At 38.3% G+C, this 23,064-nt stretch overlaps 2 protein-coding genes and 1 non-coding gene across 5 annotated transcripts; all 3 read right to left on the bottom strand.

The window, feature by feature from the left end:
- Positions 1–430: 430 nt before the first annotated feature.
- LOC135594399 (protein DETOXIFICATION 29-like) lies at positions 431–2,754 on the bottom strand. Its single transcript, XM_065084780.1, has 8 exons — positions 2,436–2,754; positions 1,821–2,362; positions 1,666–1,752; positions 1,534–1,590; positions 1,214–1,452; positions 935–1,053; positions 778–864; positions 431–690 (listed from the first exon to the last, which is right to left on the bottom strand). The coding sequence occupies exons 1-8, from the start codon at positions 2,631–2,633 to the stop codon at positions 619–621; spliced, it is 1,401 nt and encodes a 466-aa protein (XP_064940852.1). The 5' UTR covers positions 2,634–2,754; the 3' UTR covers positions 431–618.
- Positions 2,755–8,100: 5,346 nt separating this feature from the next.
- Positions 8,101–9,483, bottom strand: LOC103999106 (probable galacturonosyltransferase-like 2). The gene has a single exon (XM_009420763.3). It carries the CDS (start codon positions 9,433–9,435, stop codon positions 8,359–8,361), a length of 1,077 nt encoding a protein of 358 aa, XP_009419038.2. The 5' UTR covers positions 9,436–9,483; the 3' UTR covers positions 8,101–8,358.
- A 3,000-nt stretch (positions 9,484–12,483) lies between these two features.
- On the bottom strand, positions 12,484–22,901 carry LOC103999105 (uncharacterized). 3 transcript variants are annotated; one of them, XR_010479845.1, is made up of 4 exons: positions 21,603–22,901; positions 13,470–13,582; positions 13,107–13,374; positions 12,484–13,032 (listed from the first exon to the last, which is right to left on the bottom strand). It is a non-coding gene; the product is annotated as an uncharacterized LOC103999105 (transcript). The 3 variants fall into 3 exon arrangements; XR_010479844.1 differs by having other exon boundaries at positions 13,470–13,567; XR_010479846.1 differs by having other exon boundaries at positions 12,484–13,027; positions 13,470–13,567.
- Positions 22,902–23,064: the final 163 nt, after the last annotated feature.

The following is a 23,064-nucleotide window of genomic DNA, read 5'->3' as shown; positions in this document are numbered from 1 at the left end:
TTTATATAACCAGTAAATTAGTTAGGTTTAGACTTAGAAGTTATTTTAGGCTCGCTCCTAACGAATTCAATAATTCAAATATCAAGTGACTTACTTATATAATAAAAACAAAGTAATGCTTTATGATTTTAAGTATTAGATAATTAAAAAATTATATTATTGTGATGAGAATATCGAGATGGATATATGGATTGATAAAAGGATAAGAAGAAAAAATATTTTTTTTTGTGAATAATTATGTAAAGTTTCATTAGAGAATTAGACGAGAGAGAATTATTTAATATGATATAAACATATGCTCGGCAGAACTATCGATACGATAGTCAAAAAAAATAAAAATAATTAATGTTAATAGTACGAGGAGAGAAAAGATAGGGAAAAACCTTAATAGATAATACTAGAAATAAAAATTTGAATACCGTAAACTTAGTTAAACTTATAACCTTTTGTAGATCTCATTTCTCTTCTTTTTTTTCCTGAAAAATTAGAAGGTTTCAGAATCTGGAAGTGATCTAATTGATGATTACATGTGTTTTCTGCTAAGAATAGAGAACAATGAGGTAATGATTTGTCCAAATTGCTGTAGTTTGTCATAATGCACTCGACATGAAGCAGTTCTCAACTTCGTGAGATGGATTGAAGCTCAACTCTTCCTTCCCATTCTCTTACGCGCTCTTCTGCTTTCGCGGCCTGTCGATCAAAGACGAAATAAAGAAAAATAAAACAAAATCTTCGAGAAAAAAAGGGGCTAAACTTTCGATGTGTTACACTCATTACCTCTTTCTGCCATTTAGTTCTGAACATAATCAGCAGTAGAACAGAGGTCTGCACCAACGTTCCAATTAGCATCCCGATCCAAATGCCCTGCAAGATGTGTTCACCAGCCGTATCATCATCTGATCGATACAATGAACACCTTCTTTCAGTGGCTCACCAGTTCATCGAACTTGAGCTTGAATCCAAGAACAGCTCCAACAGGCAATCCTAAGAGGTAGTAGCATGCACAGTTTATGAATGCGACCGAGGTTTGCCAACCTGCTCCTATTGCCACTCCTGCAATAGTTGAGGAGACGATGCTACTTTTCGGTTCGATAAAGGATAAAATAAGTCGTCGAAGAGAAAGGAAAGAAAATATTTTAACTTGATAGAGAATCGTTTAAACTGATATGGTTAGATGTGATTCGGGTTTTCGATATGGCACAGAGAAGAATACCTGAGAGAACAGGTTGAATGCTGTTCAGAAGAATTATGGCACCGAGAAAATACCCCAATTTTGATGCTTCGTTGATCACTTCTGGCACATCTGTGAAGAATTCCGGCAGTTTCTTCCTGAAGATGAGAGCCATGGCCATGAAAACTGTGCCTATCAACACTGATGTGGTTAGAACAACGACCACAGAGAATTTTGCTGCTTTGGGTCGATTCGCTCCTAGTTCATTCGATACTCGAACGCTGATGCAAGAAACAAGAGAATTCAACTTGTTAGCGAACCGTTTGCTTGGTGAGATTAAGAGGTTGGAGATGGATTGCTACCTGACTGCAATATAGAATCCCAGAGTAATCATCAATGTCCAGATTTGGTAGTTCATGCTGTCAATCGGATCAGATCATGTTACTGTGCGGAACTCAAGAATGAATCATGGACACGAAGGAAGAACAGCTAACCAGATGGAAATGGCAGCAACCGCCACATCTGGATTCTTCAGGTAGCCCACGAGGATGATCACTGCAGTGTAATACCAGAGCTCCAAGCTGCAATCGCACAACAGATGAGTCAACACATCCGAAGAAATCTGAAGGAGTTGCAGCAGAGCACCAACCATAGCATTACAGCTGACGCGAGCGACAGCTTGAAGAAAGCAGACAGGTTTTGGAAGGCCAGCAGAGAGAACCCCGTCCATGAATCTCGAAAGCAACCGGAGAACAGATAGACCATCTGAGCCAGATTAATAAGCCACCACGAAACGTTCCCGATGATGGCTGCTGCTGCCAATCCATAGCCAAGTCTCACCACGAAAACCCAGTTCAGAAGGATGTGAAGGCCGAGCACCGCACCAGCAATCTCAGTTATCACCCAAACCTTCCTCTGAGACTGGAAGAACTTCTGCAGCGGGAAGTTCACAGCGTAAGCAAACAACTGTGGGATCACCCAGACGCAGAATTCGCCTGCTACTTCCGAGATGTCGGTCGGCTGCCGCAAGAGCTTCAAGATCGGCGCTGTGAACACGTAGAGTGGAGTTAGGACAGTGGCCGTCGCCAAGGTGATGACCCACGATCTCTGCAGGTAGATTCCTAGTATGTGGAATTGCCCGGCACCCACAGCTTGGCCGCAGAGAGTCTCCAGTGCACTCCCCATGCCCAACTACAGATGAAGAAGAAGGTAATGGAGGAAGTTCGCGTGATCCGACGACTCATCTGGGGAAGAACACGATTACCAGTATCCCATAAGCGAAGCCTTCGATGACGTTCTGAGCGACGGAGACCGCAGCAAGCGCAACGGCGCCAAGATGGCCGGCGAAGGCGGCAGTGACGAAGCTAATGGAGAACTGGAAGACTGATCCAAGTATTGCAGGGCCTGCTATGTGCCATGTCTTCTTTGATTCTTCCCAGCTCTTAGAAAGGAGCCTTTCCATGATAGGAATGCCTCAGAACGATTCTCTCTTTCTTTACTTGTTCCTTGGTCCTCAAAGGAGGGGCTCTCCAGGCTTAATGAGCCTGTTGTCTGTTCTCCATCTGGTTCTTATTTGGACACGAGAGAATCGCAGTACCAAACTATGATGCCACATTGGTTGCTTGTTGCTAAGAACCTACCAGATAAGTTTAGGATGATTAGCTCAAGTTCTACTGAAAGACTATCCTCAACTTGATGTGACATTGTTCATGGAATCAAACCATTTTCTCCCTGCAATTGCATCAAGTAGTTTTTTATGGAGATATTGTCTGGTGGCCAATCTTCTTCACCAAACAGAGATTAATGTCTACCTGCTATATAGCTTAGCAAATTGTTCCATCTGTCAGATTATAATAGGAAATCTCACCAAGTCCTTGGAGCCCTTGTCAGTGCTACTGGTGGTAGGTTCTGACTTTTTATGCACAAAATTCAACATCATGAGGAGAATTCAGCACAACAAATGATTGATCATATGAGTAGATGATCATGTACACATGAGGTTGTATTTTGAGCAAGTAATAGCCATCAAACCACTGAATGCAATTGATAATGTTTGTTCTTCTCCACCCTCTGGTAGACATGGACAGTAGGTTGTCTCTGTCAGTATTGTAGGTAGGTTCTTTTGTTCCTTGTTTTTCTTTTAATTTTATTTTGGTTGAGGGGTTAAAAAATAATTGAAGAGTTTGTTTCTATTAGGAAAAAAAACCCTAATAAATTATGGACTTATTCATGATGATGAATTTCTCATGGCAACTGCAAGATTCCTTATCAATGTCTCATAACTTCACTCTTTTTTTTCTCTACTGTGAGTACTATTGCACCAAATCTAGACTGCAGATGTTTCTTTAGAGGACAGATACCTGCTACCACAAAGGTGAGAAAATTGATCAGTTATTGGTTTGATTTGACTTCATTTTCTCTATATCACAATAGAAAAGGTAATCTAATTAGGGCTGTTAAGGATGCAGAATTCTTTGAAGAACTATTTATGATTGGGCATCTGCAGACAGATAGAATTCCTTATAATTATAATCATCACTCCATACTAGCTGATTAATAGATCAGACCCAGTCTGATGCAATTTTGTTAGAATAGGATATGTTCAAGCTTATAAACTGATGGCCTAATGATATGTTTTACCATGTAGAACTTTTATCATAAATTTACATCATAAAGTTATCATTAATATTGTATAAGAGTGCATTTGCTGTGTGATTAGCAATAATATTTTTATTTTATATGACTAACTTCTTTAAATGGTCACTAAAACATCTTTCTTTTGGTGAACTCCTCCATAGCTAAATAGTCATCTTCCTTCAGAATATATATGAAAGCACTAGGTTGAAGACTTGAGCAATTTTCAGGATCACATAATATATAAATTTCATGACAAAATAAATTAATAATAATTTAATTACTAAAACTTGTTTTTTGGGGTATACACATTTATGAATGTATCTTATGCCTAGCCAGAAGAGTATGAGGAGCAAAGTGTATCCATGATACAGAATTTGGATTGGGCCATACCAACATCAACAAAAGATCATAATGACTGGAGAGAAGAAGGAAGAATTGTCATTTGTTTGAGACAAAGAAAAGCATAATTCCTAATAAAATTTGGAGCAATTTTGTGATAGTGCAAACCAACTGCACAGTGGTACCTCATTGGTAGAACATCATTCAAAGCATTAATGACACAGTATGAGAAATTATTTTACAGTAGGCATGAGACTTCAGATCTACAGAATTTTTTATGCATTTGCTGTATACAGAATTTTGATGGATTTAATGATAAGCTTGATGAAAAATCTATCAAGTGTATTTTTCTTTGATACAGTAAAGATTAGCCAATCTATCATTTTTTTTTTTTGTGGATATATTTGGCTTGGGCTAGAAACATGCTTTCGAAACCGGCCCGGCTCGGCCCGGCCGGAAATTAATATTTTACACACACACAATATTTTCCATATTTGTGTGTACATGGATCTAATATTTTACACAAACAATATTTTCCATGTTGCAGGAGAAGAAAGAATGCTTCTCAGACACAGGATCTGACAATTCTTCCATAGAATTCTTCTGCATAAGAATAAAATGTATGTTTTACTACCACAGCATTGCTTTCCTAATCTTCAGAACAGAGAATATGACATCTTTTACATTTGATATTTGGGAAGAAAAGTTTAGAAACCTGTACATAAACTATGCTACAAGCATGTCAATTGAAAGATACCAAGAAGTTGACATTGACAATTCATACTCCATTAACGCTTGTTCTCCTTTGATGTTACTCTTGACTGATCACAGCATGTGCAAGGCAACAATCAAAACATCATAGGAATAGGATGTGCTCTAATCAAAACAATTCAACCTTCAGATCCATCATGTTCAATGATGCATATTCTCTGCCCTGAAGTGACAGCACTGCATGGTTTCATATGCAGTAGTTTTCAGTAATTATAAAGTTCTGATACAGATTTGAGACTTCACCTTCACATTCACAATGAAATGTCAAACAGTATAAGAAGCACAAATTGTGTCTCTGTGAAGTAACAACACCACTCTGGTTTTATATTCAGAAATGTTATATTATAATACAAATTGAGATCTCAAAAAAGTGAAGGATGGATCCAGTTGCATGAAAGGCATGTGAATCCAGACAGCACCAAAAGGGCAGGGAGACAGATGTGCATGGCTAGGAAAATGATGGAAAACTGCTATTCTTCTGCTTTAAGTGTATCATGATTTCAACCGACAATCCATACCATCATTAAGTAAGATGAAAAAAAGCAAAAGAAAAGATGGTAAAGTGAATGTTCTTTTACCTTTAAAATCCTTTAGGCACCAATGTTTTTTTTATTGTTGTTAAATTCTAAAAAAGTCTTTAAATTTTATTTTTTTCCACATAGATTCTTTTTTAATTTATTCCCGTAAAATACCCTTTATTTTCTAAAAAATAAAATTACCCCTAGTCTTCGTTGTCATTTTCGTCTCATCATCTCTGTCATTCATTCGTCACTATCATCATATACTTGTTTGTCATCTTATCTTTGTATACTGTAAAACCTCACGGCCTTCGTCTCATCGTCGTCATGCTTATCGTCATCCTAAAATAATCTTAATATATTTAGAATCATAATAAGTCTTTAAAGGTATTTTAGTAAATTAATAACTTATAGTTACCAAAAATTAATTGTGATGATATATATAAGCTTTCATATTATGGAGGTATATATATATATATATATCCCCACAGACTAAGTACATGGCTTTCCTTGGAAGCAAGGCTAATGATCAACAGAAGAGACAATTTACTACCACCCACCAACCAAAAAGCAAATCACTCAGGTGATCTATCAAAGTCATGATCAAATAAATTATAAGGTTAGTGCTCCTTATTTAAGGACAAAATGTAAAAAATAATCAGTAAGTTGCAAGTGTTGCTTCACTTTTGCTTTATTAAACTTGAGTAAAAGTTATTACTTGTGTTGTGTCTTTTACATTTTGTTATTCTTTTATGCAACCAAAAAGCTTGATTAACTTTTTATTTAGGTGAGGATAGTGCTCCTCCTGAGTGAAAAGAAAATAATTAATCTATTTACTAAGATGAATGATTGATTAAAAATCCTTTATTTTAACTAATTTTTTTACTTTAGTCAAATCTCATGAAAACCTAATTTATGGCACTTGGAAAAAGTGTGCATAACTGTAACCAAATATAGTAGATTTAAAATATAGTTTTAAGAGCCATTCACATTTAATACATATTATTATCTCAGTGTATAGTAGATCGAGAAATTGAAACATCAAAAATAAATAAGGTCAAATTTGTTCTCCTATTCAATACCACTAAATCTTATTCGACTTAGTAAATTTTTTAAATAATCTTCCCTTAATCCAAGGATATTTGCCAATATGATTTCCGACTTCGCCTAAGGTAATTTTATCCGAGGTGATGAGATCATGTAAAATTAATGGTATGGATGCTCTTGATAAAATCTATTTGATGCTCGAATCAAAAAAATATTTGAGTAGTGTAAGGGACGTAAACACTTAATCTAGAGATAAAGATGTTTTTTTTACGATTAAGTAAAATCTATTGTTTTCGACTTGTTAAGAGAGTATTAGCAATATAATGTTTATATATTAAGACGATATAAAATAATCGTGGTTGGATGAGATGAATCAATGAAGAATACTTATGTCATGAGACAAACAAGAAGGTCAAAGAAAAGAGATTTGGTTTCTCTCGATTCGATCATAGATATAATTCCGAAGACATTGTGACCTGTTGTCGTCGCATATAGTAAGCTAAAAATCATAGGGTTGGACAAATGGCAAAGTAGCCTCTGAGGACTTTTCCCCACACCGCTGTGGTCATTTCCTTCAACAACATGATCTAAAGTACAAACGAAGCATACCACCGTGACCAACACCCAAAAGCTAGTGGAGAACGACCGCACATCTCACTCCGTTGGCACAAAGCAACCCTCGTCGAAGTCGTCAATGCAAAGAAGCCTACTGTACCGAAACACAATTGGAAGGTGGCCTAAACCCACCTCAAAGACTTGGACTCCGAGTGATGGCCTTTCAACATCAGCTGCCGTCGTCTTCTTTGGTCAATCAGTCTCACTTTGCTTGTTCCTATCCACTGTCTCTCTCTCTCTCTCTCTCTCTCTCTCTCTCTCTCTCTCTCTCTCGATCTTGAAATGAGATTTCCCATGTCATGAATGCTGTGTGAGGAGCTCATTCGCTCACCGACACTGCGCCATGGATAAATAACCATATCAATTCGCAGGTTGGCGAGCCGGAAATATCTTTACGAGTAATATGGCTATTCTTATCGTCTACTTATGAGCTCGAAGCTTCTGTCCCGAGGAGTGTGAACATGGCCGTGAGGTTCTCATGTTTGGAGCATGTGGAGAAAGCCAAGCAGTGGGACATCCTGAGGCTTTAAGCATAAATGCTGACGAGCGTCCACATGTGCCATGGCATTTTGTAGTACCAAATAGAAGATTAATGGTTTTATTATGAGTAATAGAGAAATTAAGTATGATCTTTTATCCTTAGAGATGTCTTTTTGGATTCATCCTTTATCAGTTCTCAAGTCTTAGGATCAATATCTTAAGACTTTATACTGATATACATGTTTAGTCTTATATCGACTAAATGAGATATATTCTACTGATTGTTTGCAGTGATTAGCATGTCGTCCTCGAAGCTCTCGATAGAGCATCGCCAGCTAACAGCTTCCATTGAGAAAGGCCTGCCTTTTTTGCTGTCAGCCAAAGAAAATAATGGAGTTAGCCATCGGAATCTCCAGCTTCCATTTCTTGGATCATATTCTTAGATCTTGTTTACCTGCGCAGCATCTGTGTAGCCCCCTCAAACATCAGCAAACAAAGAGTAACACAATGAAGCTAAAGCTCTTAGAGAACAAGTATTTTATATCTTGCCTTTATTATATACACCCCCATATTCTTTCCTTTCGAAACATATGAGATCCAAAATTTCATTGCATGATACCATATAATTCTCCTAGCTAGCATTATTATGCATCTTTACTGTGGCTTCCTCTTTCTCCTTACGTACTCTACAGTTGGTAAAAGAGCCTTTAGAGTGAAAGAACAGGAAGAATAGAGTCAAAGTGAGGTGGAAGAGGCCGGTCATGGCGGATTTGGATTGGATCAGGAGTCGTTGATGGCGAAGGATGCGCGGAGGAGGAGGTCATATGGCGCCCAGAGGGCGTCTAGCGGGCACGGCCGTCCTGCGTCCATGCGCGCCCATGGCTTGCCCTTACCGCTCCAATGCAGCAGGCTCACCGGCCCCGGATGGAGGTTGCGGCACAGACCGCGGTAGTTGTCGCCGCCAAGGCCGTGCTGGTTCCACCGGTGCTCCACCGCTGCGATCCGACCGGCGAAGACCAGCAGGAACGGCGGGAGCGAGCCCAGCTCGTAGATCCGCATCCGCTTCTGGAGCTCCATCCACTCCTCGATCTTCTCCGTGTACCCGCCGTCCCGCCACCGGCCTAGCTCCATTACCATGACGCCGGTGTTGAAGTAGCAGGCGCGCCGGCCCTCGAAGGCCACGGAGAGCGCCGGATTGGCCCAGAAGGTGGGGGTGAAATAGGAGGTGAAGTTGGCGTTGCAGTACTCCGGGGCGGCGAGGGCGAGGCCGTCGGGGATCGGGGTGGAGGCTAAGCCGGCGATGTCGTCGACGAGAACGAGGTCGGAGTCGAGGTAGACGACCCGGCGGGCGCACTCCGGGAGGAGGCGGGCGAGGTAGGAGCGCGCATAGTTGAGGGGCCGGTCGAGCGCCGCCCGGATGGAGGTGGAGATGAGCCCTGCAACGCGCTGCTCGTCGGCGAAGGGGTAGATCTGGAAGGCGAGGGAGGGGAAGGCGTCGGCGATGGTGGCGTCGAGGTAGCCTGTGGCAGAGGAGGCCACGAAGTGAAAGAAGACCGACTGTGGGCAGGCGGTGTGCTGGAGGACGGAGAGGATTGCGGCCATGGACCCGCGGAGGTAAGCCACGTCGAGGGTCATGGCGACGTGAACCAGCGTGTTGGGAGAGCAGGCAGCGCCGGGCCCGGTCGGCAGGGGCGGCGCGCACGACGGGGAGTTGTAGAACTGCGGTGCCTCGCGGAACCTCGGCATGCTCGAGGCGGCGCCATCTCTCCCTTTAGCTGCCGCTGCGGCAGCGGAGGAAGGCGACGATAAGATAGCGAGCAGGAGAAGAAGGCTCGAAACGAGCGGTAATGGAGGCATTTGGAGATCGTATGGAAGGGGTTGGCGCACTCAACCCGTCGAGCGGAGCAGAGGCGACGTTTATAGAGAGGGAGAGCGAGGTGAGGGGAAGTCAAACGGCCGGTAAAACTCAACGCTATTACTCACGCTTCGTGGGGAGGGGGGATCGCGATGGAACCGACGGTTCTGATTAATCGATAAAATACTCGATTTCGCCCACTAATACTCTTTTTCTATTCTGTAATATGCCAAAGAGCGAATGCGCGTGGGGCCCGTCCTTTCCCCAATGGCGAGGTAGGTAGCTTGCACCGCGTGAAGAAAGTCTGATTCCCTCCCTTACATATCGAGTACGATGACCCTTTCTAATGTGCCGGACCAACAACGCGATATGGGACCGGCAGGTTGACGGAGGCATGAAATAACCGTCTTGCCCTCCCACTACGCGATAGGGTGTGTGTACTGCGCCGTACGCGGTGGGAGGGCACGGCGGTCAAATGGGACCCGAACGAGAACATGCCACGTGATGGAATGACTTCCATGATGATGAAGAGCGATACAACTACACCGTCCATTTTCTTCCTTCAATTCCTCCTCAGATATATATATATATATTAATTGGAAGCAGTCACTTTCCATCTCTCTCTCTCTCAGCGACTACCAAGAAGAAGGTTGCTGCATCTCCATCATCAAATGAAGCCAGAAAGATCCACCTTTGCTTGTAATTAATCTTTTCGGTGTAGGCTTGTATGTAATGTCTAACACAAATTTTAAGCTAAGACTTGCATGTCGTGCAGTTGGGAGATCATCTTCGCAAATGTGACATAGTTCTTTGCCTTTGGGGTGCTGCCGTTCATGTGTCAGAAACATGTTAGGTGTGGATGAGTTGCTTTGCTTGGGAGAAACCTCAGCAAATATTCTCTCTCTCTCTCTCTCTCTCTAATGCTGGCATCCTTGAGGTTGTCTGCATGGAGTTCTCAACAATGAGGGTTTTGTCTGTTGATTACCTGAGTGAATGCATGCAGACTAACTTGAGAACTTCTTACGTCTTCAGTACAATGTTATCCATCCTCCTCTAACAATACCGAGGAGATCAGCATCGTTGACTCGCTTGCCTTCCTGCAGTAGTACTCCATCTTCTTCTCACCATCTTAAATTCTTGTCCAGAGGATGCAGGGTTTTAGTGTGACTCGACTGCATCTGTGTCTCCTCCGTAACTTGTTATCTTTCTCATCCCCATAACTTCATGTCTAGTTTAGTTCAAGGAGAAAGAACACCTAACTAGAAAAGCATGGCGTATTCCATAGGGTGACCCTTAAATTGTGAAGGCTTGATCCTATTAAAGTCATTATTATTATTATTATGAATTTATATTGTGCATATGTTTTATGCGTGATTGTATCCATTTTGATGGCTCTGTTATAGCGACTGTAGACATCCCTTGTGATCCAACACCGGCAATCATAAAGGCAACAGTGCCCTGTCTCTTAGATTTTGAAGAGGTCATTTTCGAGAGGTTGCAGGCATTGAATGGATACCGGACATCCATGGCTTCATAGCCAATGCCATGCATATTTGGTCAACTTTTTACTCTTCATTTTACTATTATTATTTAGGAAACACTTTATCATGTGGTGATCAATATAATCCTAACTCCAAACCAAACACCATCTTATGAAGTATTGTCTTGTTTGTGATGGTTCGACCTTTTAGAGATACAACATCTTGTCATGGAACAATGAACTTATAGGGTTTCTATGATACAAGATTTGAGAAGAATCGATGTGTAACATTACTTTCATGAAATTATATAGGTATTATTTATATTAATAGTTGTCGGTGTGTGTTTTGAATGGTCTAATGGATGATAGCGGATCAATACTAATTCGTACGGCATTGGGACCTGTGCTTATGCTTCAACTACATGTGAAGGAGCGTGAGATCTAACTAGTTTCAGGTGGATCACGTGGCACAAAGCCAGTGGTCGCCGACGCCGGCGCGAGTCGAGTCGAAACCAGGCGTACGGAAATATAAAGCTCGAACGCATGGCACCTGGTGGCCGCGCGGGTGATCTGCTACGCGAGCCGAATCAACGGGCACCGTACCGCGCGAGGCACTGGCTTCCACTTCGGGCCGTCCCGAGACGCCAGCACTGTATTCGCGCGTTCCGTAACACCTACCGTATACCCGACCCACGGAAATTATCAATTATAGTTAATTTTTTTAATATTTCGGTTATTATATTTAAAAAAATATATTAACATTCCTATAATTCTGAAAGTTAAACCTGTCGATTCATATTATCGATTTTACTAATAAAAAAAAAATAAATTATAATATTTTAATTGATGATAATGAATAGCATCGATAGTATTAAATAACAATATCGTTAGAGGTCATGCGGCTGTTGTGAACGAAAGGAATAGTGACGAGAGGTGAGAAATGCTTTGTGTCCGATATTAACTTTAAAATAATTATTAAATAATTCTTTCATCATTATATATCTGTGTCGACATTGATGTAGATGTCTATCAATAAAAAAAATATAAATATAGATATCGAACAACTCTCACATCTTGTCGTCGAGAAGAAGTGTCACCATTTATCATCATCAATTAAAATATTAAAATTATTATTTTATTTTTATATTTTTATCAATAAAATTAATAAAATAAATATATTTAAATATTTCACGTTTATAAAGAATGTTAATATATTTTTTTAAATATAAAAATTTGAGATATTAAATGTAATTAATACATAATGTAATATACAATTAACCCGCATGAAAAATACCGGATAAGTATTGCTGACGCTAAGGGCGTGTACGTACGTGAACCAAAGGTCAGCGCCGCCATGTGAAACTTTGACTAACGCGGGAACATCACTGCATCAGGACCGACAACAAAAATAAATATTTTGACCGCAATAAAAATAAAAGAGAACTCCTTTAAACTCGCATCCTAAAAAAAATCATTACCCAGCTTAGGAGACAATAATACGAATCCATAAAAAGCCATCACAATTTTAGCAGAAAATGACAGAGCTTGGGACTGACAAAGAACAACAAAGTCAACTCCAGAAATGACTTTAAATATCTCAGAATCAGCTCAGATATAATTTTCTAATGTCCAATCTGTAGCCCAGAATTCATTAGAGGTGATGAGGTATTAATAAACTGATAAAAGAAGTGAAAAGGTTCGTAGGTAAGCCAATTACATTAGAGTTCCTGCGACAATGCTCGTCGATGTAAGCAGGAGAAAACAAGTAGCTTTCGTTCACTAGGAAATTTCTGCTGTCTTTCCACGTTACGAAGACTCCAATGTGTGAAACCTTTGTGGATCCAAGGAATAATGTACAGCCGTCAAAGCGGAAATTGACTCTCAATACTTTTTTTATCAACAGAGTACGCAGAAAGGACTGGAGATGGGTCTTTTCTTCGAGCAGCAGACCCTCGGAAGACCAATAGAAGAACAAGACAGGTTTGCCAACTCTCTGCGCATATCCGGGATGTGGGTCTCCAGAGAGGTACATCGATGCCTCTTGCTAGGGATTGGCTTGTAGGTCTTGATGGGCAGTCACCGAACACAGTTCAGCACTACTTTAATGAACATCTCTGAACTGTGTCACAGACAGAGAGAGGGGGTTAAATAAGTAAGAACACGAAAAAAAAAACCACAAAATTGCAAACTTACAGCTACTGGTGTTCATGAGTTCAATTTTCTCTCTATGGTGCAGTAAATCTATGGCACATCTTGCATGGATCTGGTGGACCACTAGTACAGGAGAGGATCAATGATCATGTGGTGATATTAATGCTGCTGACATATATTTTCTTTACTTATTTATGGCAGAGGGAAGTGCAGAAGTACTGCAACATACGTTTTCTGCAGTTATTATGGCAGAATGCAGTAAATGGCTCCAATTGTTTGAATCTCTACCTCTTGAGTTCAAACTTGGCAACTGCACATGGAGACACACGACATGGTGAGCTATAGAAAAACCTGATGAGGGTGTGAAGGAAACACCCAGGAAACTATTGATTTCTCCTCACACACCTTTTTAGGTGTCAGAAACCAGGGGTAAGTAGTAGAGGTCATCATCCACATAACGAGAGGCCCCACCTGGATGTCACACTGGGTTGCATTCATGCCTCCTGCAGAGGGAGTAACTGGAAGACATGAGACAATATTGTGAGGAAATTTACCAGAACTTTAGGGTTTGCTGAAAAGCAGAGGTCACTATAAATTTTTTAGAACTAGAGTAGATGGTAAATGATGACATATTATGATTTCTACAACAGCTGCAGGTATGGATGCAGAGATAATTAAAGAAAAGTAAAATTCAACCACAGCAATTTGTGTTCTTGTCACTAAGGCATATTATGATTATTCAAATTAAAATGATAAAATGGTTTCACTTAATTTATCAAAAGTTCTTACTCTATGCTTTTGGATACTATTCCAACAAAATTTCTTTTCCTCTATGATAAATAGATTGCAGATGCAAGTCAATTAATTATTATTTATCAAAATTATTAACTAATGGTTTTAATATTACAAGGTTCAAGGTCAAGCATTGGCCTATACAAGCATGCCACATCATCTCTCTCTCTCTCACTCAGCACATAGCTCAGGATACTTGAACATTGTTTTATGTTTCTTAATTAACATTTTTTATAATCATTTTCTAATGATTTTGAAGACAAAAATTTAAGTGTTTTATTTGCACTTGATGTGATCATTTGCCAATGATTTTAGTTCAAAGGATAGTAGGGTACCACAACACAATAATAACAACAACAAAATCGTAAGTCTCAACCATTTAAAATCGACTACATGAATCATTTATAGTCAAATAAAAAATTATTTGTTTTGTTAAATTTAGAATAATTAAATTTTTATTTATAATTTTTATTAAGATCTTTTCAAGTCTTCCTCTATCTCTCTTGATATCACAAATATTAATTATATCAATTCTTCGCATTCGAAAGTCCCATAAGCACATGCCTATACCATCTTAAATGATTCTCTTATCCTATCTCATCTAAGCAATGCCTAATTGCTTACGAATAAAAATATTTTTTTTCCTATCTTTCCTAATAACTCTATACATTCATATTAACATTATTGGTAATACAAACTTTTTATATATATTGTATATTAATTGCCCAACACTCAGATCCATAAAATGTTATTGGTCTCACAACAGTCTTATAAAATCTTATATTTAATAACAAAAATATTCGATGATCACACAAGACTCTTAATACCCCTGGCCATTTTAATAATCTTAATTTTATTCTATGAATAATATTTTATCAATTTCTCTATTTTGTTGAACAATTGATCTAAGATTTTTACTTAAAGAGACTTCTTGTTTATCCAGTTTAACTACATTCTCCTATTTATTTCTAAAATAATTAAAATTATATTTTATATATTCAATTTATAGAACATACTTTGAATGGTTGAGCTATAGATTGTCTCATTAATATAAGCCAACTTATATGCTCTCAGCTCATCTCCTTTAATCACTATACCTATTTGGATGGATTTGTTATATTTCCTTATTTGTTGCTTGCATTGATTAGTGAGACTTGTATAGTTTTATATTTTCATTTTAGTAAATTCCACTAATTTTGTTTCGCATTTTTCCAACCAAATTAACCACCAAAAGAAGAACAAGAATATCAAGAATGAACTATAGTGGGATATGGACATCATAAATGTGGATTCATCTTAATTAAGCATAAATGACACCCAGCAGTCCAAGTAATATTTGCTCAAAAGCATACTAGCAGCCACTAACCTTAGACACAAATCCAGACCAACATAAAGATGGCTTAGAACTGAAGTCTAGTCTCACAATTACCTATTCTGGTGTAATCTTAAGCTAGTAGATACAACATGACATTCTAAATCCACTGCTATACTAGTAATTAAAGGACAATCCAGAACAAGTTCATGTGTTCCCAGAAAAATTGGAATTAAAATCCAGTTTACAGAGATCTAAATAATGTGATCCTGGTTTAAAGGTGACAGGTACATGAAGCTCATATGCATGAATGAGAAGTACCATGCCATGGTCACAAAGATAAGGCTTATATCAGTAAATGATCAAGTTACATGAGGCTAATTTAATTGTTAGAAGAGAACACCATCAAGCTGCAGAGAAGGAAGCTATCAGTAGCTCCATGCAATATGATACAAACAATCAAGGACTTCAATGAAGTTAAACTGGAAGCCACATGATCTCAAGACAATACAGATAAGCATCAAAGAAGGAAAAAATCTAACAAAAATGAGCAACTGAATGGTTTGTGATTTGTGAACGTCACAGTACAGTATGAGAGACTGAAAAGACGACCCACGCAAGAAATATGAAACATTCATAGGACTGTCATCAGCAATGTTAAAAGCATAAGAAAATATTACTGAACAATATACAAACACGTGCCATTTAAATTGAAACGAGGAAAATGATTTCTTGGAATACATGGATAAATCAACTCTGTTCACCCGATAACTTGAACCAATTTATTACATGTCACACCAGAATTGGTCTACGACAACTGAAGGGCAAAAGGGATAAATTATAAGAACCTTCTTCATTTGCATTTTAGGTTCAGACAGCAAATGAACATGACCTTATACTTCATCATTACAGTTGAGAGACAAAATGTACTCCATGAACCAAAAGAAACCATTTTGTCTTCACATACCCCATATAATCAATCTAAATCTCTATGGATACTTCCTCATCTTTCTTTTAAAATTGTAAGCCAAATTTAATGAACACTGCAGCATAGACCAATATCCTCACTATAAAAAAAATTTGATGAGTTTGTACATTGACACAAGTCCACAGTTGATAATGATAGACTCAACAAAGATAATAGGGGAAAAGATTAGAACAATGAGATCATTGTGATTCTATTGAAGAATTTGATAGCTGAAAAAGCAAAGAAAAAATAAAGAGAAAGCTTGAATCAGCGAAAAGGAATCTCCAAGCAATGATAGAGTTTGAACTCTTTGGTTTTATGTAAATATTTTTCTACAAATCCACAGAACTAACACATATTTTCTTGGTGAAAATAAATTCTCAGAAAAGAATCTCCACATACTTTCTAATTCAAATTGCATTTCATCTATGCAAAGGCTTGTTTCACTGTAAGCAATTACTGGAGTCCACAAAACACTGATGTGGTCAATAATATGGCATAGCACAGTACTCCTCATTTAGCCATGATTCTCAACAGTGATGAGTACAACAAATTCTACAATCAAAGTACGTGTAAAACCTCAAATCCTCAATGAAATTTAAGTTTCATGAATAATTCCCATTAGCTTAACATCAAAATATCCAACATAAAAAATGGTAAACAAAGAAACAATAAGCATCAATTGTTTAGCATCTGAGATATAGAAATGGATAATCCAAATAAATATGATAAAATTAGAATGTAAAAACATGGAAGTTGATCACATAAGTTTTTCAGTAAAATGTAGGGTATACAGTTTCGAATAATACCACTCAGTACGGGTGGTACATACCAGTCCGATAGGTTACCGGTACGTAGACCGCTCGTTATCGGGCGGAACGCTTAAAAGCGCCCTGTATTAGACGATACGGGGTTATATCGGGCGGTAACAGTCAAAATTTCGATCGTTACCACCCGACACAGCTTGGTAATGGTCGAAATCGACCGTTACAACTTGGTAATAGTGCTCCAACGGTCAAATTGACTGTTGGAGCCCCTTCTCATATGTTTTTAAACCCTTCTTCTCTCATATTTCACTCCATTTCATTCTCATACTCTCTTAAACTATCTCAAACTCTTTTTTTCTCACATTTGTGCTCTCCTAAACTCTACAAAACAACGATTTGTGAATTGAATCGAAGCTAATTTGGGAAGATTAAGAGGAAGAACTTTCTAATCAAAAGGTATGTATTCTCTTTCTTTAATTAGAGAGTAGTTAAGATCTTTAATGTTATGATTAGTGCGTTTAATATTGATCAATTCAAAATTAGATACTTAATAGGTCAAATATTTATATTTCATACATATTAAATATTGAAAGATATTTATGATAGTAAAATACGAACCTTGCACAAGACTATTCCTCAAAGTCCGAAAAAGGTTTGTGATACTATTCTTACCTAATTTACATTGATTTTGCTAAACTTATACTATTACTATATTTATTTCTAACTTAAAACCCCTATCTTAACTTTTTTTTTTCAGGTATTTTCGGAGTATTTTACACCTAAATTAGGTGTACCGCTCGGTATGCTCTGATGTACCGCTCGGTATACGGTACCGTACCATACCGAGCCAAGCTCGAAACACCGGTACGATACGATATTTCAATCCTTGATAAAATGTATGCATAAAAATGACACAGGCTGTTGGTTGTTCCCTTCCCAAAAATCACAGAAGACAATGAAAAGAATCTGACATAACCAGCTGTAATCTTCTATCTCGAATAATAAACCAGATACATATTTGCAGGTCCATTTAAGCTGGTTGGTGTCCGAGAAATTGCCCAACAATCTCCAGCCTTGAGAAATCTATTAGTACTCAGATCTTTGAATAAGTAATCGCTATATATAAACTTGCAACATGAATAGCAAATATAAAGGTCAAAGACAAAAGTGTAGTAGCAACAAAGTCAAGTTTCAAGAATTGAAGTGTCACTGTACTCCACCTCTTATTGATTGTTATGCAACAGTTCATGACTGAAATTCGAATACAAGATTAGACCAATTGTTTCAAACTATATTCTATCAGGAAGGATTGTATCACTTCACACTATTCTCATAGTAAAAAGTTAAGAAAGAAGTAACAAAGTGCTAAATCTTTTCCACTTGAGTTCTTGAAAATAAAGATTAGCTTTTAACCTGCCATTACAATAAATTCATGCTTTTTGGCAAAACATTTGTTGCATCTCCAAGGAACCAATCCGTAAAAGTAGCCTCTCGACCACACAAACCTCTGGTGAAACATGATAATTTTCTCGAATCCTCATTAGGTATCTTCATTGTGGTCCAAAATCATTAATTTTTTTTTTCTGATAGAGCACCCATGATTCGTGTCCCTTGATCATGGCAAGGTTTGTAGCATTGGGATAGGAATTGATGTTAGTGCTAGGATAGGTCCAGGGATTTGAACCAGGATTGGGTTAATATCAACCTAGGATTTAGAATCAAAATCAACTTAATCAGCTAGATTTGTTCGATCTTAAAATCATAGAATTGAACTAAAAAAGATAGGTTTAAACTAAAAAAAGAACAACACAAAAAGAAAAAAAATAAAAATCATGTGTAGCAAGATATGCTAAAATGTAATTCTTTAATGTACAAATATCGTTCTTGGATTTGTGAATAGGTAGGAACATTATTTTGAAAAAAACAACAAAAATCCTCTTAATCTTCTGAATGCACTACTATGGCTTTGTTTTTTGCATTGAGTTATTCATCATAGCAGTTGGTCTACATATTCCCTCACTACTCAAAGGAAAATCAATCACTTGATCTTACCATCAAAAACCTATGTAATTCACTAAAACTCTCATCTCTTTCATACTCAAGTCTCACTCTTTTTTCACATTTAAACTCATGATAAATCATTAGGAACTCTCCTCAGTCATTGAAATGCAGGAAGCTGCTACCAACAGAATGAGTCTAGTGAGCTGCAACAAGCACATATTTATTCGCTCCTCTTTCCCTCATCTCCAAGCAATTGGAAGTCCAGACATCCTATATCAGTATCATTGCCATTAGCCTCACCTGATCCTCCTAATCTCGTACAACCCCTTAATTCCTACAAACACCTACCTCAAGTGACTACCAATTTAACTTTACCAAGGAAGATCATGGCCACAATTCTCATGAATCCCTCAATATTCCATTTCTAAGCACATTCACTTTAGATATCTCCATTCATCTAAATAAGCTTTTGAAACACGAAAAAAAAAAACCAAAGAGAAAAAGAATGCGCCATCATTCAGTTGAGGCTTTGAACCATCTCTTTGAATGAAGCATGTAACACAACATATTTCAAGATAACTTAATAAAGAACTCTAGTCCAATGTTTTAAACATATGCCACTTTACTATTATATGCTCTCATTATAATTTTTGTGACAAAAAACTCTTTTAAGCTTTTTGAAGAAAATACCCTCCAAATCCTGAATTGGGTAATTGTCACACATCCCTTGACTCAGTAAGACACGAACTGAGCACAACTAAGTGCAGACAAAATTCTTTGCATCCAAACTCCAAAGAATACGTCTCCACATCTCACCAGTTATGTTTGCATCTCAATGAAAATCCCCACTGATTTGTGTGCTGTTTTCCAAACTTCATTGATTCCTTAGCATATAAGACAACTACAAGCTGTTCTTCTCTTCAGGAATTATAAACAAGTCCATTCAAAACAAATGAACAAAACATCAAAAAGATGTTTGACAAGCATCTTTCTGATATATTTAATTTCACTTAATTAAACAAAATTCATAGTTCAATCTTAACCTCCCTGCTCATGAACTCAAAACTTCAAAAAGAAGTAATAAACATGCCAACTAGATGTTAAAGCAAATTTTAGATGACAAGTATACATAAATGAACATGCCAGCCATATGCCAAGATTCAATCTGTTCTTTATACAAACCAAGCAAACACCAAACAAGTATGTGGTATTAGCTACATGCCAAGAGCTCTCTGCATAAATCCAGGCGCATACATGGAATGGTGAGTATGATGGTATGTATGGCAGTACATATCACGTTACTGTTGGCTAGAATTAGCATGACAAGCAGCATTTAGTAAAAAAAAGACTGAAACATGGTTTCAGATATAGAAGATTAGGTGGACAAAAAATGTAGTACAGATATGTTGACCACACATATGGTCGATAGGACAAGGTTAAAAACAAGGTATCAAATATGAAGTCGTATCAATCAGTATTTCTTAGTCTATCCTTAATCCTCATAGTCGTATGTGGCACATCGACCATACCAAAGCAATACCATTGCATAAATATACTTCTAATATTATTGTCCCAATGGTATGCATACCATGGTTCACCATACAATCAATCCGACTCAATTTACAGTATGTTAGGTGCATAACAATATTTAATTTTTTTGAGTAAAAGTATAGCAGTACCTCCAAAGCATATGAATTGGATTCAATAGTCAATACTATCCACAAATGCACGTATACTTGTCAAATAAGTTATGGCTAAAGCATATTTACACATTTTTCTTGTGCATTTTACTTTCCACAAGTAAAGAAACATAGAATTTTGTGGATACAAAGTAGCATCCAAATATCAGAACCACACAAACGTGTTTGTTAAAAAAAGGATAAGGTCAAAAAATAAGAAAGCTTCGAGAATGAACTTAATATGTCAAAATATCACTAAAAAGACAATAGCACTCTGCTTGAGAACATATGCCAACAGTATACAATGATTTACCATCATAACAAAGCATGAGCATCATGTACGTACAAGCAACCATCTTTTTTATGTAATTCACAAACACAGGAATACCTGTTCAATGCATAAAGCATTAAAAGATCACACTTAATATTACAAACAGATAAAAATAAAGTAAAAGTTTTCACAATTGCTCCTTGTTTCACCTATCTACTCATGAAACTTTTGAATGATTCCAAACACCATAAGTACCACCAGAAAGTTATCAACCTTCATAAATGCCCTTTCAATTAATAGTCATATAGAATTTGTTAGATTTCAGAAGCTATACAAATTTTGATCTGAACCCTTTTTAGAAAATACACTTCACCCCTTGGATTGCCTAGCTCATCAGGGTAGCAATATAATGGAAAAGATAAAATCAAATTATTACAGATTGTAGTTTGTCATTGGAGCAATGTGGATATAGTCTATCTATAACTCACCATCATGGCCTCAAGCAAGTCCATAAGCACAAAGGGTGAAATAGGAATAACATATAAGGGAAAGGTGATAATTCTGTAATTTAACCCAAACTTGGCTTTAATCCAACCTCAATTTAATACCAATTAAACTGACATCTATGAGTCAATAATAACATGGGCACATGCCAAAGAATCTAAGATTTGCAGAACCATTTATGATATTATATTGCTAATTATCAGAGCAAGGAACAGGAACAAAAGCAAGTTCCACATGACATCAACCTGTCGTCCACAGTTTGCATGTCGCCAGAACCCATAAGCATGACCGAAACCATAAGCATGAGGTCCATGACCATGGTGGAACCAATAAGAATGCTGGCCATGACCATGGTGGAAACCATAAGCAGGCAGACTATGAAATACATTGGCATGGCTGCCATGGTCGACATCATTGGCAGTTGCATCCTGAAACATGAAGTTTCTCTGATTTATGCCGGCCATTTGATTCCTAGCGGCAGCAGAATGATTTGCAGGTGTATTTGGGAATGTGAAGTTCCCAAGCCCCGTTCCAGCCAAGTGATTTGAGGCCATGACCCATGGCTCATGATGATGGATATGGTTCATGTTACGATGATAGATATAGTTCAAATCGGGTTGCGGTTGCAAGGCTGTCGCCGGCGTCCAACCAGCCGTGTGATGGATATGATTCGTGTCATGGTGATATATATGGTTTGCATCGGATGGCAGTTGTGGGGCTGTTGCCAACCTCCGACCAGCGGCGGGACGGCTGGGAATGTCCACACGAGTGGTCGACCTGGACTGAGGGTGCGTGGAGCTATTTCCTCCACAGTAGAGAGGGACGATCTCCTCCTCCCCAACAGTGGCCTTGCGGACAGGGCATTCAGAAGAGCGGGAATGATCATGGAGCCATTCGTAAAGGCAAGGCCAGCAGAAGAGGTGACCGCATAGGGTGACAACGGGCTCCTGCGCCAGATCTAAGCATATGTTGCATTGGAAATTTCCGGCCTCCCTGTTGCTACTACTTCCACCAACCAAGCAGCTTTGGGAATCTCCATTATACGACTCGCCAGATCCACTGCCCATCTAAAATCAGCACAAGAATCAAAATTACATCTTCACGACGCGACATTACCAACAAGAACCGAATGTCCTAAACTCCAAGAAAGAATTCAACGAAGAAAGGACCAATCTTGAGACTGAAATATCAAACCCTAAGTCAGACGAGCACCAAAAATTGAGGCCAAAGCTCAGACTTTTCCTTCACGAGCATAGAACCAAATAGGCCACAACTCACATGCCAAGCACCAGTCAATCGATCGACCAGGAAAAGGCCATGACTTGCAGATCGAGTTACAAGCAACGAAAGAGAACTTCTCCAGAAACCAATAACAACACATTACAATCAACAAAACAGAACTAGCAGAGGCAAATGCACAAAGATCCTACGAGGGGAAGGGAGAAGAGAAGAACGAATTCCGTGGCGAGGGAGAAGACTTCCTGCCGCTTTTGGATTCTTCTACCCACTCCATCATTTGGTCGGAGTTCATCGTGTGCATTATAAGCGACACTTCAGAGACATTACAAAGCCAGTGGACAGTGACAACAGTTGGGGGGTAAATTTGCATATATGTTCCTCCAAAGTAAGTAATTTGCATATATGCGCTTGCAATTAATCTCATGGAATTAATTATATTTGACATAACTCTATTTTTCTTTTTTTTTT

This window comes from Musa acuminata, chromosome BXJ1-9 (assembly GCF_036884655.1).
Source record: "Musa acuminata AAA Group cultivar baxijiao chromosome BXJ1-9, Cavendish_Baxijiao_AAA, whole genome shotgun sequence".
In the NCBI taxonomy this organism is placed as follows: Eukaryota; Viridiplantae; Streptophyta; class Magnoliopsida; order Zingiberales; family Musaceae; genus Musa; species Musa acuminata.
This window is presented reverse-complemented; position numbering and strand designations above follow the sequence as displayed.